General features: G+C 39.3%; 1 protein-coding gene across 1 annotated transcript in view; it reads right to left on the reverse strand.

Moving 5' to 3' along the window:
• Positions 1 to 13,878, reverse strand: part of UBXN4 (UBX domain protein 4) — a 59,333-nt gene extending 45,455 nt beyond the window's left edge. Inside the window, exons 1-5 of the mRNA XM_035008133.1 lie at positions 13,542 to 13,878; positions 5,767 to 5,869; positions 2,541 to 2,569; positions 1,899 to 2,017; positions 1,092 to 1,266 (exon numbers count right to left, since the gene is read on the reverse strand). Of these exons, the coding sequence (XP_034864024.1) occupies positions 1,092 to 1,266; positions 1,899 to 2,017; positions 2,541 to 2,569; positions 5,767 to 5,869; positions 13,542 to 13,623 (508 nt within the window). The 5' untranslated portion in view covers positions 13,624 to 13,878. The remainder of the gene's footprint in view (positions 1 to 1,091; positions 1,267 to 1,898; positions 2,018 to 2,540; positions 2,570 to 5,766; positions 5,870 to 13,541) is intronic.
• Positions 13,879 to 14,406: the final 528 nt, after the last annotated feature.

The following is a 14,406-nucleotide window of genomic DNA, read 5'->3' on the forward strand; positions in this document are numbered from 1 at the left end:
ATAAATAAATCTTAAAAAAAAAAAAAAAAAGAAAAATGCTAAGGGAAAATTTTCACACTGAAAGAAAATGATACCAGAGGAAAACATACTCGAAAGGGAGTGAAGAATTTGGCAATGATAAATATCCAGGTAAACGTAAAAGATTAAGTATCCTGCTGTACAGTTAAATGGGCTACATTCACTGTAGCATCCCCTCGTTCTGTATGCATCCAGAATTTGAATGATCTGCAGATGTAAACCTCAAAATGAGACTACTGAGAGGGGACACGACAGCTATTCTTCAAATATTCAAAACCTGTTATGTGTAACTTCTTAAGTAGCACTAAAGTTAATGAGAAATTACAGGGCATCAAATTTCATCTCAATATAAAGAAGAATTTTTCTAAAAACTAGGACTTTGACAGTAGGCTTTCTTGCAAGGTAATGAGCTTCCTGTCAGTAAATAGAGGTTTGATAATTATCTATCTGGGATGCTAGAGTAGGATTATCTTTTAGGATACTAATCTACTAACTTCTTGATTTATCTAACTCTATGTTGCCCAATACAAAGATATATTACACCAAGCAACTCTGAACACAATCCCTAATATATAGTATAAATTTTCTCTTTTGCCTTTTCTATCAACCCCTCTGCAGTCACATCTTTTATTTCCACAATTTTATCTTTTAATTCTAATTTCTAAAAATGCAAATACTATTTTTTAAATGTGTATGGTATCTTACAGGTTATAAAAACAATTCCAAATACATTAGTTCATTTGGACCTTTCAAGATCCTCTGGCTGGAAAGATATTTATAAAATTGTTAAGTGTCATAATGACAGTCCCTGAACTACAGCACAGTAAAAGAAATTACAAATCAACTATTCTGGACTGTTGCCTATTTGGATTTGAAAAGCATATTCACTGACTTTATTCTCTTCTGCCACTATATGACCAACGCCTGTATTTAAGACAACCTTTAAATTTTAAGTTAAATGAGTATGACAGAGTTTGAGAAACACGCTATTTTTAAGGATATTAATCCCTGGCCTTTAAAACAAAGTGATGGAGTACTTCTACCTATACCCAAAAGGGTACACTAAAAATTACCTGTTGCAGAATCTGACTTTCTATCAGAAGTGGGTGGTGTCTCACAAAGCTCCACATTTCTGGACTGAGAGTTTTCAGAAGTGTTGTTAGGTTCACATGAGGTGGGTGGAGTAGAGACTGAACTTTCTGACTGGCTGCCATTTGCCACCGATGTTTCACCTTTTAATGAGTGCATCTAGGGAGAAAACACATTGGAATTTAATGAACAGGTAAGAATCTAAACCTACCTGGCAGATGAGGCCAAAATATAAGTCAATTGTCTCCATAGGAGGGAAAAGTACTAAACCTTCTAAGTACATGAATCTAAACTGTGTAATCCTACACATGGTATAATCACACTGTGGAATTCAACTACAATGTGACAAGAACATAAAAAGATTTTCAAAGCACAATGATTTTCCTTCAAATTAGAATTCTAGGAAAAAAGTTTGAAGCTATCTTAGCCATTTGCCCAAAGAGGACACGAATGAGAAATTGACTAAATTCCTTAAAATGTGTCAAGCAATACAGTTTGGGAACTTAATGTGCAACCTCTCTCTCGCAACAAAGGAATAGTGATGTGTATTAGTAGTTACATGAGGGAGGAAAGAAGGGAGAGTAAGAAGTCACTCATTAGGTTCAGGTACTTACAACTTCACAATGCTATTTTCAAAACCAGTCCAGGAAAATAATATTTACTACCTTTTAAAAGTTTAATGGCATGGCAGGTTCCTGATTATACAGAGCAGCTCCAAAAATATTCCAATGTCAAGTTTCTGACATACCATTTTCCCATGTTTATAATAAAGAAATTCTGTTCCTTCTCACCTGCCGGACTTTGTGAATTCTGGTAACAAGTTCATCTGCAGAAACACTTCCTGCTATTACTTCCAAGGGAATTCCACTGTCTCCAATAAAGAAACTGGATGGAACACACACTACGGGATCTGTACAATTTAATTAAGTCTAACGATTCATGAAAAACAAGGGCATAATTTTATGAAATATTACTGATAAAAAAGCAGAACAAATCTTTGTTAATTTCACAATGTTATCAGCTAACATGTTTACCAAATAATTTCAACTACCTTATCATTATGCTTGTCATGCATGTGATAGATAAACTGATTTATGTTTTATTTGTATTGTATAACTGAATGGAGAACATCCACTACATTCCCCTCTATTGTCACTTTTACATCTATCTTGCCCCTTAACAGCTTCTTCTAACATTCCAACCAAACTGCTCTATACTGCTTTCCAGATACTGACAATAAAAAAACTCTCTATGATCCCCTTTGTTACAATGTATTATCTCAAAGGACACTTAGTAACATAAATTTTCAATAAACAAGAATGCAAGAGTTCCTAAATAAAAATGAATAATTTCAAAATGTCATGAATTAACCAAAAGAAAGGCAAATCCTCAAGCAAAATATGTATCAAACCAATTCTTTATTGAAAGGATACAGATTTGTGAAAATTGTAGGCAGGCTTCACTGTAAAACAAAATCAAACAGAAAATCACTAGATGCATGCCTTTTCCAAATACTCCGTTGGTTTTATAAAAATGTACTGAACCAATTAAAATGATTTTTCTGAAAGTACTAGTTCCTTTCACAGTCATCAGGTGGGAGGAGAAAAGTGCAATTCTTATTTTAGAGACCTTTTCTGGTTTGTTTTATAATTTTCGGATTAAAGAGCTACTTGCTCTTGCAACCCACAAACTCGTGGCTGGATCTGGGGACTAAAAATCAAGCAGGTATCTGCCATGTTGCTTCCTCAGCAGCAAGTATACCTCAATACAATACCTTAACTTGTAACAAGAGGCTATTAATGCTTATAACTTACTTGTGCAAAAGATAATACAGTACTTTGTAGTAAGAAATGATTCAAAACAACCTAAATATCCACCAGTAAAAACTAAGCAATCATTAAAAAGATACAAAAAAGTGTATCAAAATGCTACCACTTTTGTGAAAAAGGGGAGGAAAATAAACAAGAATGTAAGAAAGGGGAGGAAAAGAGATTTGGTTACTGCAGAGAAGGGAACTGGGTGGTTAGGGACAAGGATAGGTGGGACTTTACATTATGATACAAGTAAGAGATACTAATCACTGTGGGTCAATAATACCAAGAATCAAATTAATATTTCCAAGAATTAGAAATTTGTTTCATTTTCTGAATATAAACCATGATCATAAAAACATCTGAAAATAGAATGGGAAGGTATAAAGAAAAAAATTACGAAGAGTCCTACCTTCCCAAAACTAACCAACGTAAACTTTTTTTAAAGATTTATTTATTTGGGGGGAGGGAGAGGCAACAGGAGAGGAGAGAGAGAATCTTCAAGTAGACTCCCTGCTGAGCACAGAGCCCAACACAGGGCTATATCCCAGGACCCTGAGATCATGATCTGAGCCGAAATCAAGAGTGGGACCCTTAACCCACTGAGCCACCGAGGCAGGCGCCCCACCAATGTTAACTTCTGATGTATTTCCTACCAGTCTATTTTCAACACAGGCTATCTCTATAAATAAATACACACTAGAATGTTACTAAAACATTAGATAATTTCATAATTATATAATATATAAAATCTACTTTCATCATTTAAGACACATTAGATTCTATTAGCAGGCAGTCCATAATGAAACAAACAGCAACCATCCTATACACAGGTATCCCTGCAACTGCTTTTAGAAATTTGTTTTTAAAAAAGAAAAAAATAAAATTTGTTTTTAAAAATGCTAGATACAGGGCTCCTGGGTGACTCAGTTGGTTAAGCGTCCAACTCTTGATTTTGGCTCAGGTCATGATCTCAGGGATGTGAGATCAAGCCCTGCAGTGGGCTCCTCACTGGGCATGAAGCCTACTTAAGATTCTCTCTCTCCCTCTCCCTCTGCCCCTCCCCCTCTCCCCCCTCTCTCTTTCTCAATAAAAAAAAACCTGCTAGATACATCAGTCTGTATATAACCTCAAGAATTCTGATATTCTCATCTCTTCCACATTTCCAATATACCCCTACACTCCTCCTGCCATTACTGGTACTTCTGGAAATAATGGACATTATAAATGACAGGATATACATTAAAATGGTAAGATTCTTTTTTTTAAGGATTATAGCTCAATAAATATATAGTTCAATAACTCCTGCTGTGAGGCAAACCACTATGATTTGTTTTATGACATTTTTAATACTGAAAAATTTTTAGTAAAAAATTTACAAACTGGGGCACCTGGATGGCTCAGTCAGAAGAGCACGTGACTCTTGATCTCAGGGTCATGAGTCTGAGCCCCACGTTGGGTGTAGACATTACTTAAATAAATAAAATTAAAAAAAAAAAACAAAAACCTACAAACTTACAGGTAAATTGCTAAATATTTTAATCTTGACAGTAACTTTCAACCACCACTCATTCATTCTGATATTATCAGTATCAAAAGGACAAAAATGCCATTTTATAGTTGCTAATGAATTAATGCTTCTAGGACTGATCATTGATGCCTGCTGCTAACATCATAAAGTAAGACAACAGGTCATTATGTGCCTTCTAATGGAAGAATGGAAGACATTACCACTATTTATGAAGTAGTCTTGATGGAAAAAAAAAATCTAACCTGAATCCAACTGTCAATTTACAGGAAATAGAGGACAGAGGAACATATTAGATAACACTAACAGGGATGCAGTCAACAAAATCCATACTGTAGGAAACTAAAGAACAAATGACCTAGTTTCTCCAAAATATTAACTGCAAAGAAAAAAAGGGGGGGAGGGGGGAGTCTACAGACTAAAGGAGACTTGAGAGATCAACACATCACAGTGTGTGGACCATGATGGATCCTCAACCAAACAAATTATAATAAATTAAGAATACAACTATGACATAGATAAGACAACTGAAAATATGAACAGTAGCTGGGTATTTGCTATTAAGAAACTTTTATTAATTTGTTTTTGAAGTATTACAGTTATGTTAAAAATTTAGTTTTTCACATATTAAATTTAGGTTAATTAATGTTAAAAAATATATTTTTTAGAGACATACTAAAACATTCATTGATGAAGTGACATGATGACTGAGATTTGCCACAAAAGTATACGTGATGAGTGGAAATGGGTCGGGGTATAGCTCAAACAAGACGGACTATAAATTGATAATTACCGAAGTAGTTGACAAGTACATGGGAGTTCATTACACTTTCACTTACTTGTGTATATGTTTGAAATTTTCTACAATAAAAAAACATTTTTAAGGGGGGAGGAGAAGGAATGGATTAACAAATAAAAGAGACTTGTGGATATCAAGTACTGTGAGGACCTAAAAAAGTCCTTACTCCTACTGAATTAATAAACAGCTTCATTCCCAAAATAGGATCCAAAACAGTGGTCAACCTTCCAGAGATAATCGATATATAATTTATAATTTACAGTTACTTCCAAGTTCTTAGAAGCTAAGGATCACATTCTTTTGCATTCCTGGTACATGTCACATTGCTGCTTGGTGGACCAGCAGAACTTAAAAGTTTTTCAGCAAGATATCATGATGTATTTGGAAAATGGCAATCAGAATTTAAGTCCCCAACATGCCCTAGAGAAAAATCAACATTCTTATAATCTAAGAGTATCACCATAAATCTCAACAAAAGACAATGGTTATAATATTTAAAAAATTAACACATATAAGCAAACCTTTTGGTATCGATTTTAATAGCAACAAAACTGTCTGAAGATGCTTCTGTCACTTTCTCATCTTCCCAACTTGCAGCCATCTGTGTAGACTGCTCATCATCACCTGTAAAACATTTCAAGGATACTTATGAGCCAATATCTGCAGATTCTTTTCCCTTAGAATATGGAATTTCAAATAAAATATAATTCCACAAATACTACAATTGGTATTTTCTACCAAGTTTGAAAACTAAAATTTTCCCATAAAATGAAAAGCATGATAATGCACTGTTAACATTACTTTTTGTAATGTTAAATGTAATGAAAAAGATGTAATGAAAAAGATGTAAAGAAAAAGATGTAAAGAAAAAGATGTAATGAAAAAGAATGAAGGTATCTCGATTTTACAAAGTATTTTCCAAAAAAAGACATCCAAATTATGAAGCAAATGGTATCACAATAATTGGAAGTCATAGTAGAAATGTACAGCAGCTATTTTGGCTTTTGTATGTGTGATTTTAGAAAATAAATGCACAATATTCTTCCTTTATGTAGCACTTTTCTGTCGAGCTCAATGTTCCCACACCACACCATCACTCCCCAGAATTCCTCCAAGGTAGACAGAAGCAAGTGCAATTCTGATTGCAGTTTTGGACTTGCCTTTTATTATAGGTATGCTAATTTTAAAAGATATGCTGATCCAGGGGCACCTGGGTGGCTCAGGTGGTTAAATGTCCACTCTTGATTTCGGCTCGGGCCATGATCTCAGGGTCTTGAGATCAAGACCCTGAGATGGGCTCCACACTCAGCAGGAGTCTGCTTCTCTCTTCCTTTCCCTCTGTCCCTCCCCCTGCTCACATGCGTGCACACGTGCTCTCTCTCTAAAATAAATAAATCTAAAAAAAAAAACAAAAGTTATGCTGGAGCGCCTGGGTGGCTCAGTCGGTTAAGCGGCTGCCTTCGACTCAGGTTGTGATCCCAGGGTCCTGGGTTCCAGCCTCGCATCAGGCTCCCTGCTCAGCGGAGAGCCTGCTTCTCCCTCTCCCTCTGCCTGCCTCTCTGCCTGCTTGTGCGCTCTCTCTGTCAAATAAATAAATAAAATCTTTATTAAAAACAAAAAAGTTATGCTGATCCAAAAGTTATCTATGGTGATAGAATTCAGCATAGCAGTTACCTGGGTGGAGGTGTTACTGATTGGGAAAGAGCATGAAGGAGCCTTCTGGGGGTGCTGGAAATATTTATATCCTATCTGGATGAGAGTTACACGAGTGTGTTAATATATAAAAATTCACTGAGCTGCTCACTTAATATATTTCACTTAATATACTGTATATCATACTTCAATAACAAAATGTTTTAAAAGTTATATCTATCAGATATTACTTCCTTTTTAGACTTGTTACGTCTAGACTTTGACATAACCACTTACTGGTGGGCAGAAGGAAACTTACCCAAGTAAGTCAATGAAAAATACTTCTGATGTTTAGCAGAGCTAAGTGCTTTCTCAAAAGTGAACAACCTCTGCCAATTTAAAGATTAAAAAAGTTCTCAGGTCACATTTTTGCTTACCAAAAATGAGATAATTCTGTGTCTATTCTTCCACAAGCTGTTTTCTTATGTGTAGCCCCTTTCCCCTATTTAATCCACCCTCAGCCCTCCTCATCTCAGTTACCTGTTTAAGGTAACTCCATCCTTTCAGTTTTTAGGCTAAAAACTAATTATCCTTGACTTCAGCTGACTCTACCTCCAAAATATATCCAGAATGTAATTATTTCTTACCACTTTCACTGCTACCACCCTGATTTAATCTACCACATCTCACCTAGATGATTACAATAGCCTCCTAACTGGTCTCCCTTCCCAATCTAGCCCCCAACCCCACGCCAATCAATATAGCTTTTACTACATCTTTTAAAATACCACAAATAAGTCTGAAAAGTCATCTAGCATCTTGCTGTTGCTGTAGCTGGACAACTTAGATCTTATTCATTAGCCTGCTGAACTCTGCCTTTTTCAGAAACATAGATACCATCCAAAAATTTACTGATATCCTTGTTTTTAACTACTGTGGCTTGCTAAATCAAAGCAGCTGAGTTTGATACAAGCCCAATGTCATTTCCTTCAAAATTAACTCATCTTTCTGGACTTGAGACACTGAACAAACAATACTTGGCCTCATCCAAACCCCACAGATGTGCTTTTCAACCAAGAAATTCCAGATTTCAACAAGAGAACCATTCTACTGAATAACAATATTTATGGGGAAGTGACCATACAAAAACCTCATCTTGTAAGGGAAGCCCAGTGTAGCCCCCTTGATCGTGTTCTTTTTTCTTTTTTTTTAAAAGTAATCTATATACCAGGGGAGCCTGGTTGGCTCAGTCGTTAAGCGTCTGCCTTCGGCTCAGGGCAGGCATGATCCTAGGGTCCTGGGATCGAGCCCCACATCGGGCTCCCTGCTCCGCAGGAAGCCTGCTTCTCCCTCTCCCACTCCCCCTGCTTGTGTTCCTTCTCTCACTGTGTCTCTCTCTGTCAAATAAATAAAATCTTAAAAAAAAAAAGTAATCTCTACATCCATCGTGGGGCTCAAACTCACGACCCCACGTTAAGAATCACATGCTCTACCGACTGAGCCAGTCAGGAGCACCCCCTCCCCCAGATCATATACTGTACATGACTACAGGTAATGGGAATAGTAGCCAATTCTTTTCTATTTCCCCACCATTTGTCATCTCAGAGCCTCTTCTTTCTCCTTCCAAGGAGATGGAGTTCTACACTGATGTGACTGAAGTCCCTTCACAGGGTTCCTCTGGGGCCTTTCACAATAACTATGCATCCCTCCACAGTGATGTCGACATTTTCTGGAACGCCAACAGTCTGACTGCTGGCTGCAGTAGATGTGGCAAAGCTTCTCAGTCTGTTCTTAATACGGCAACTTTCATCAAAGAGTCTTACCACATCAGTCCTCTGCTCAAAATCCTACAATGGCTCCCAATTTCCCTCACATTAAAAGTCAAACTCCCTACAAATGGTCTCATACCTCCAGTTACCTCTGACCTCATTTCTCTTTACCTTATTCTGATTCAGCTAATACAAAAACACTCTTACTTTAAGGTCTTTGTACTAGTTGTTTCCTCTGCCTGGAATGTTCTTTCCTCAGATATTTAGATGGTTAATACTCAACTCCTTTAAGTTCTTGGTCAAATATTACCTTCTCAATAAAGCCTTCCCTACTACACACTACTTTAAATTGACAGCCTTTAGGGGCAGCTAGCTGGCTCAGCCAGTAGAGCATGCGACTCTTGATCTCAGGGTCATGAGCTCAAGTCCCACAAGTCCCATATATACAAATATATACAAATAAAGAACAAAATGACAGCCTTCAGACATTCCCAAAGTTCCCTAATCTCCTGGTCTTTTGTTCCCCCTGTAATACTTAGGATCTTCTAATAAACCATGTGTTTTACTTACTATATTTACTGTCTCCCTCAACTAGAAAGCAGGCTCCATGAAAGCAAGGACTGTTTTCTTTTTTATTTACTAATATAACTCAAATGCCTACGATATAAGCTGGCATATGGTAAGTACCTGGCATATAGCAAGCCCTCAGTAAGTATTTTGTGGAATGAACAGCTAAATTTCTGGTATAGTAAGTATCTTGGCATACCTACAATAACTGACTAATGCTGCATATATATACATATTTTTTAAAGATTTTATTTATTTATTTGAGAGAGAGAGACACAGCGAGAGAGGGAACACAAGCAGGGGGAGTGGGAGAGGGAGAAGCAGGCTTCCCACGGAGCAGGGAGCCTGATGCGGGGCTCGATCCCAGGACCCAGGGATCATGACCTGAGCCAAAGGCAGATGCTTAACGACTGAGCCACCCAGGCGCCCCTAATGCTGCATATGTGAATATATTCTATGTGAGATGATCCAGGAATAATAGGAGCTTGACAAATCTGGCCATGGAAAAGTAAATAGGGGGTAGAACGCATCCACAGACCAGGACCAAAAAGAATGCCCATTAGCAGACTCCCAGATGTTGAGGAAGCAAATGAGGAAAACTATAAGCTAAATGTGAAACAAATGAGACACTGCCTGCCCTCCGTGGAGTTTAAAAATCTAATGGTACAAAAAATGTACTTGTTTAGTAAACAATTATAAATAATTATAGTAATAAATACGGTGAAAAAAAAGAACAGATCTAAGAAAATAACGAGACCTTTTTAGATCAGTCAGGGAAGCCTTCTCTAGGGTGGCATTTAAGGGAAGACATAAAGGATGAAAAGGCTGAGCTGGGCCAAGAGTCTGAACAGTTCACTAAGAAGGATTTTACGTGTAGGAAAAGGCCCGTGTGACTGGGAATGTCATAAACAACAGGGAACACGAGACAAGAGGAGACTAAAGAGTTGAGATTCAAAGATGACTCCCACACTACGGTTTATCCACCTGAATGTAAAAGTCGTGCCATATACTAAATGTACAACACTGATGGGGAGAAACACAAGTTCAGGCAGTAAACATACTTTTATACTTGAGAATCCTGTGAGGCATCTAAGTGGGGATGACGACTGGGTAGCTAGAAGTATGGATCTCCTATTTCTGAGGTTGGTACTTCTTACTATGTTGTACCATGTGGGGAGGGTCCCAAATATCACATCCCCGTTAGCAGTGTCTGTCCATAGCTCAGCCTAGTGGCAGCAACACCTCTTAACTAACAAGAGACGTAAGGTTGAATGGAATTACTTAACTCACTGCGACCTACCTTAACTCTACGGAGTAAGATTATTAACTGCTGATTTCAGTATCTTTAGTTTCTTATTAATCGGTATATGAACTATGCTATGGAGTTAGGTCAGCCTAAAATTTTAGTAGAAAATGTTGTATCTTTGGTAGTATCAGCAGTACCCAAAGTAAAGACACTTAAAAAGAACAATACAAGGACACCTGGCTAGCTCAGTAGGTAGAGCATGTGACTCTTGATCTCAGGGTTGTGAGTTCGAGCCTCACATGGGGTGTGGAGATTTTTAAAAAAATAAAATCTTAAAAACAAACAAACAAAAGAACAATACAAACTCAGAAGCAAAGAGTTGCAGATCTTAGTACAGCCAGGAATTCCAATCCAGAAAACGTCAACTAGTCAAAATCTAAAAGCTTTTGTGGTCTTTTTGAACCTAAAAGGGCAGTAAATAGTGTCTGTCATGAAAAGTTCAGCCCACTAGCAACACTAGTCTGTGAACTGACACCTTTGCTTCAGGATCCTTGTCAGAATATTCTGCCTTCCCAAGAACAGAATCAAAATCTTCAGTTTTATTTCTTTCAATTTACAAAGACATAATACCTTGAAAATACTTGCTAAGTTCTTCTCTGAACTAGTAGTAATCTCTCCAGTTTTAATTCTACAATTTTCTTTAATTCATCCATGAAATCAACTTGCGTGAAGTGCTTCCCAAATGAGGGGTTATATGAAACAAAGTATACCCTTAAGACCACTTCTTCCAGCCTTTAAGATATCTTTTTAATTTTCTACTGAGTTGGTTTATTATTGTAAAGGTATCCCATCTAAGAAAATCATAAATTCTGGCTATGAACAAAGGTCTAGGCAATATGTAAGTGTTGCAGTTTCAAGACCCCAATATCTACATATTCCTGGAGTGAAACTAATCCTACCTAGTGTTGGAGATTAAATTCCTAAAAACTCTAGGAAAGCCAACAGTATTTTGAACAGGTCAACGGACAAACTCCTTTGACAGATTGCTAACGGTGTTCCTACAAACATTCAACAAACATTCATTGATACTCTACAAACATAATATGTACTCATCCGTAAAAAGTTAACTGAAGAATGTATACACACACACACAGAGTCCCAAAGACCTCTAACCTTATTTTGCTATAGTAATAACTACCACTACTGTTTCCTATGTTTGTTCTAGAATTTCTTATTTCAAATTAACTATTTAGCCCAAAAAGATCTTCTAGGACCATTTAGACACCATCAGTTGTGTTTTTTGTTTAAAAAATGACTACCATCAGGGAGCCTGGATGGTTCAATCGGTTAAGTGTCTGACTCTTGATTTCGGCTCAGATCAGGATCTCAGGGTCCTGGGATCAAGCCCAGCATTGGGCTGCCCACTCAGCTGGGAGTCTACCTGAGGATTCCCTCCCTCTCCCTCCGCCCTTCCCCCCTAAAATAAATAATTTTTTTTTAAATGACTACCATAATCCTAGATTTCCTGACTTCTACACCAATTTCATTAATACATGAAGTCTACAGTTCTTGTTTTTTCTTAAGAAACAAACAAACAAAACAAAACAAAACCAAAAAAACACACCTGAAGCTGCTAAAAAAAAAATTTGTCAAGACAAGATGGAAATACTTTTTGTGATCCTGGTGCAGGTCACTTAACCACTGTGGACATAAATTTCCTCATCTATAAATGGGTATAATAATACCTGTTCTACTTACCAAAGAATCAACCAAAATTTTATATGAAAAACAACTTAAAATGTCATAAAACTATTAATATACTCTTAATGAGCATAGTTAAGTATCATTTAATTCTCCTTTCCTTTGTAATCCCTTTTTTATCCCACTTTTTTTTCCTTACAAGATTATAGCAGTTATGTATGTAAACTACAACTCTAAAGCAGCATAAGAGGATCAAACTGCTTTTCTAATTAACAACACTGAACTAAAAATTTGGCATAACTTAAAACAATTATAAATTTCAAATTTTATGTTAAGTGAAACTCGTATTTTACCATTTCTTCACTGCAGTGCATAAAGTTATAGAGCTGTTATCTACTCTCCCACGAGTCATAAGTGAATGCGTACACCGTTATTAAGCACAAATTGCTGAAATAATACACCTCAAATTAATAGAAGTCACAAACACTAATTTGGCTCACGTAATGAGAACAGCAAAACCATAGAGGCTTAGGTCTACTATAAATCTAGATGATTTCTGTGATAAAATAGGGTGGTAATAAAAGACGGAGCAAAATAAACCAGAGTAACACGGATAAATGAGTTAGCTCAGGTTCTCGAAACTGTAGATACTAGACTAGGTAGACAGCAAAACGAACCAAAGACTGAACGTCTTCTTCTAAACAAACGGTACAAAAAACAACTTGCAACAAAGCAAATATTCCACATTAGACTCTCTCCCCCCATTACAATTGAAAAAAAAAAAAAATCCAACCTATATAAATCTCAAAAGTTTGCGTTTCAGGAACGTGACGACCGCTAGTAGCCGTCAACATCAGGTGGCTTCTCTTTGTTGCTCACCGATGACACAGCTTTCTTCCTGACAGTCCACAGCTAATTACGAACCCAACTCCCTGTCGAATGGCCTGTCTCTATCCCCACCTAAACACTTACGCTACACAAACGTTAGGCATCCCGAGGTGGGTCCCAGGGGACAGAGAGATCTACTGAGGTCCCGAGAGGGGGCTGCTGGGGTCTAAGTGCGCCAACTCCTTAGGGGGCTCAGCGGCGGTGGGCGGCGAGGGCCCGCCGGACGCTGTCCCGTGCCCCGCCAGAGCTGTAGGCGGGGCTCAGCAAGCTTTGGGGGCGAGGCGGGGACCGTGCCTCCCGCCGGGGTGCTGGGAGAAGCGGGAGCTGGGGGCCTAGGCAGGCTCGGCATGCCCCAAACGGAAGGGGGGAGCGCTGAGAAGCCAGCGACGGCAGCCTGGGCCTGTCGGAGCACGGAGGAAAGGCTGGTGGATCCTAGGACTGGAGGTAGGCCGGAGGGGTGTTCGGCCACAACTCGGGCCCCCGCCCCCTTCACCTGCCACGAACACCACGAAGACCGCGCCGCTCCTCTTGGCCGACGCGATGGCGGCCGGAATGGCGCCCTGGAACCACAACATCGCTCTCCTCGGGCCCAGGCGCTCGCTCGGAGTGTTGTCGCCGCGGTCCCGAAGCTGGCCCCGCCCTCTCCTTCGTCTGGCCCCGCGGCCCCCGCAGCCCCAGCTGGTCTGCCCCCCGCCTCGGCGCAAGCACGCAATCCCGTCAGCAGGCCCCTAGGACGCGCGCAAGCGCGCGAACCAGGAGCGCCCTGCGTCCCGTGACGCCACACGTCGCCGTTGACACCGCGCCCCAGGGCCTTGTCTCGTTGGCAAGTTGGTGTGTGCGCGCGGCCGCTAGGCCTCAGACCCTGCAGTTCCGGAAGTGGAAAGAGCCAGTGGGAAAGCTGACCAACCTCTACGGCGCGTCGGCGGCGCCTTCATGAGGCATGACGGGAATTGTAGTCTTCTTAGGCTTCTTTTCCTCCTATGTGGAAAACGTAACTGTGGTTTCCGGGGCACAGCTGAAGGGGGCAGCAATGAGAAAGCCTTTTTCCAATCTGTAAAGGGGGGGAGAGGACGCGGGGCTCACTGTCGAGGAGGTGCTCTGCGGCGCCTCCCTGAGACGTTAAGTATGGAGGAAGTCGTCCCCGCCCCGGGTGAAACCCTAATTGTGGACGATGTAATTCTTTATTATGATGAGTGGCCACTGTGTGATAGGGTAGGTGTTCCTCTGTATGGAACTAAGTGCGCTTCGACTTCTGCTGAACGTAGCAGCCCAACCCTGAAGAGAAAGGGTAAAAGCCGCAACGTCAACCTCTGTAATACCGTACAGCCCGTGTACCTGAGGGGAGGTGTTGGTAGAAT

Source organism: Mirounga leonina, unplaced genomic scaffold (assembly GCF_011800145.1).
Source record: "Mirounga leonina isolate KUSES-001 unplaced genomic scaffold, KU_Mleo_1.0 Mir_151, whole genome shotgun sequence".
Classification (NCBI taxonomy): Eukaryota; Metazoa; Chordata; class Mammalia; order Carnivora; family Phocidae; genus Mirounga; species Mirounga leonina.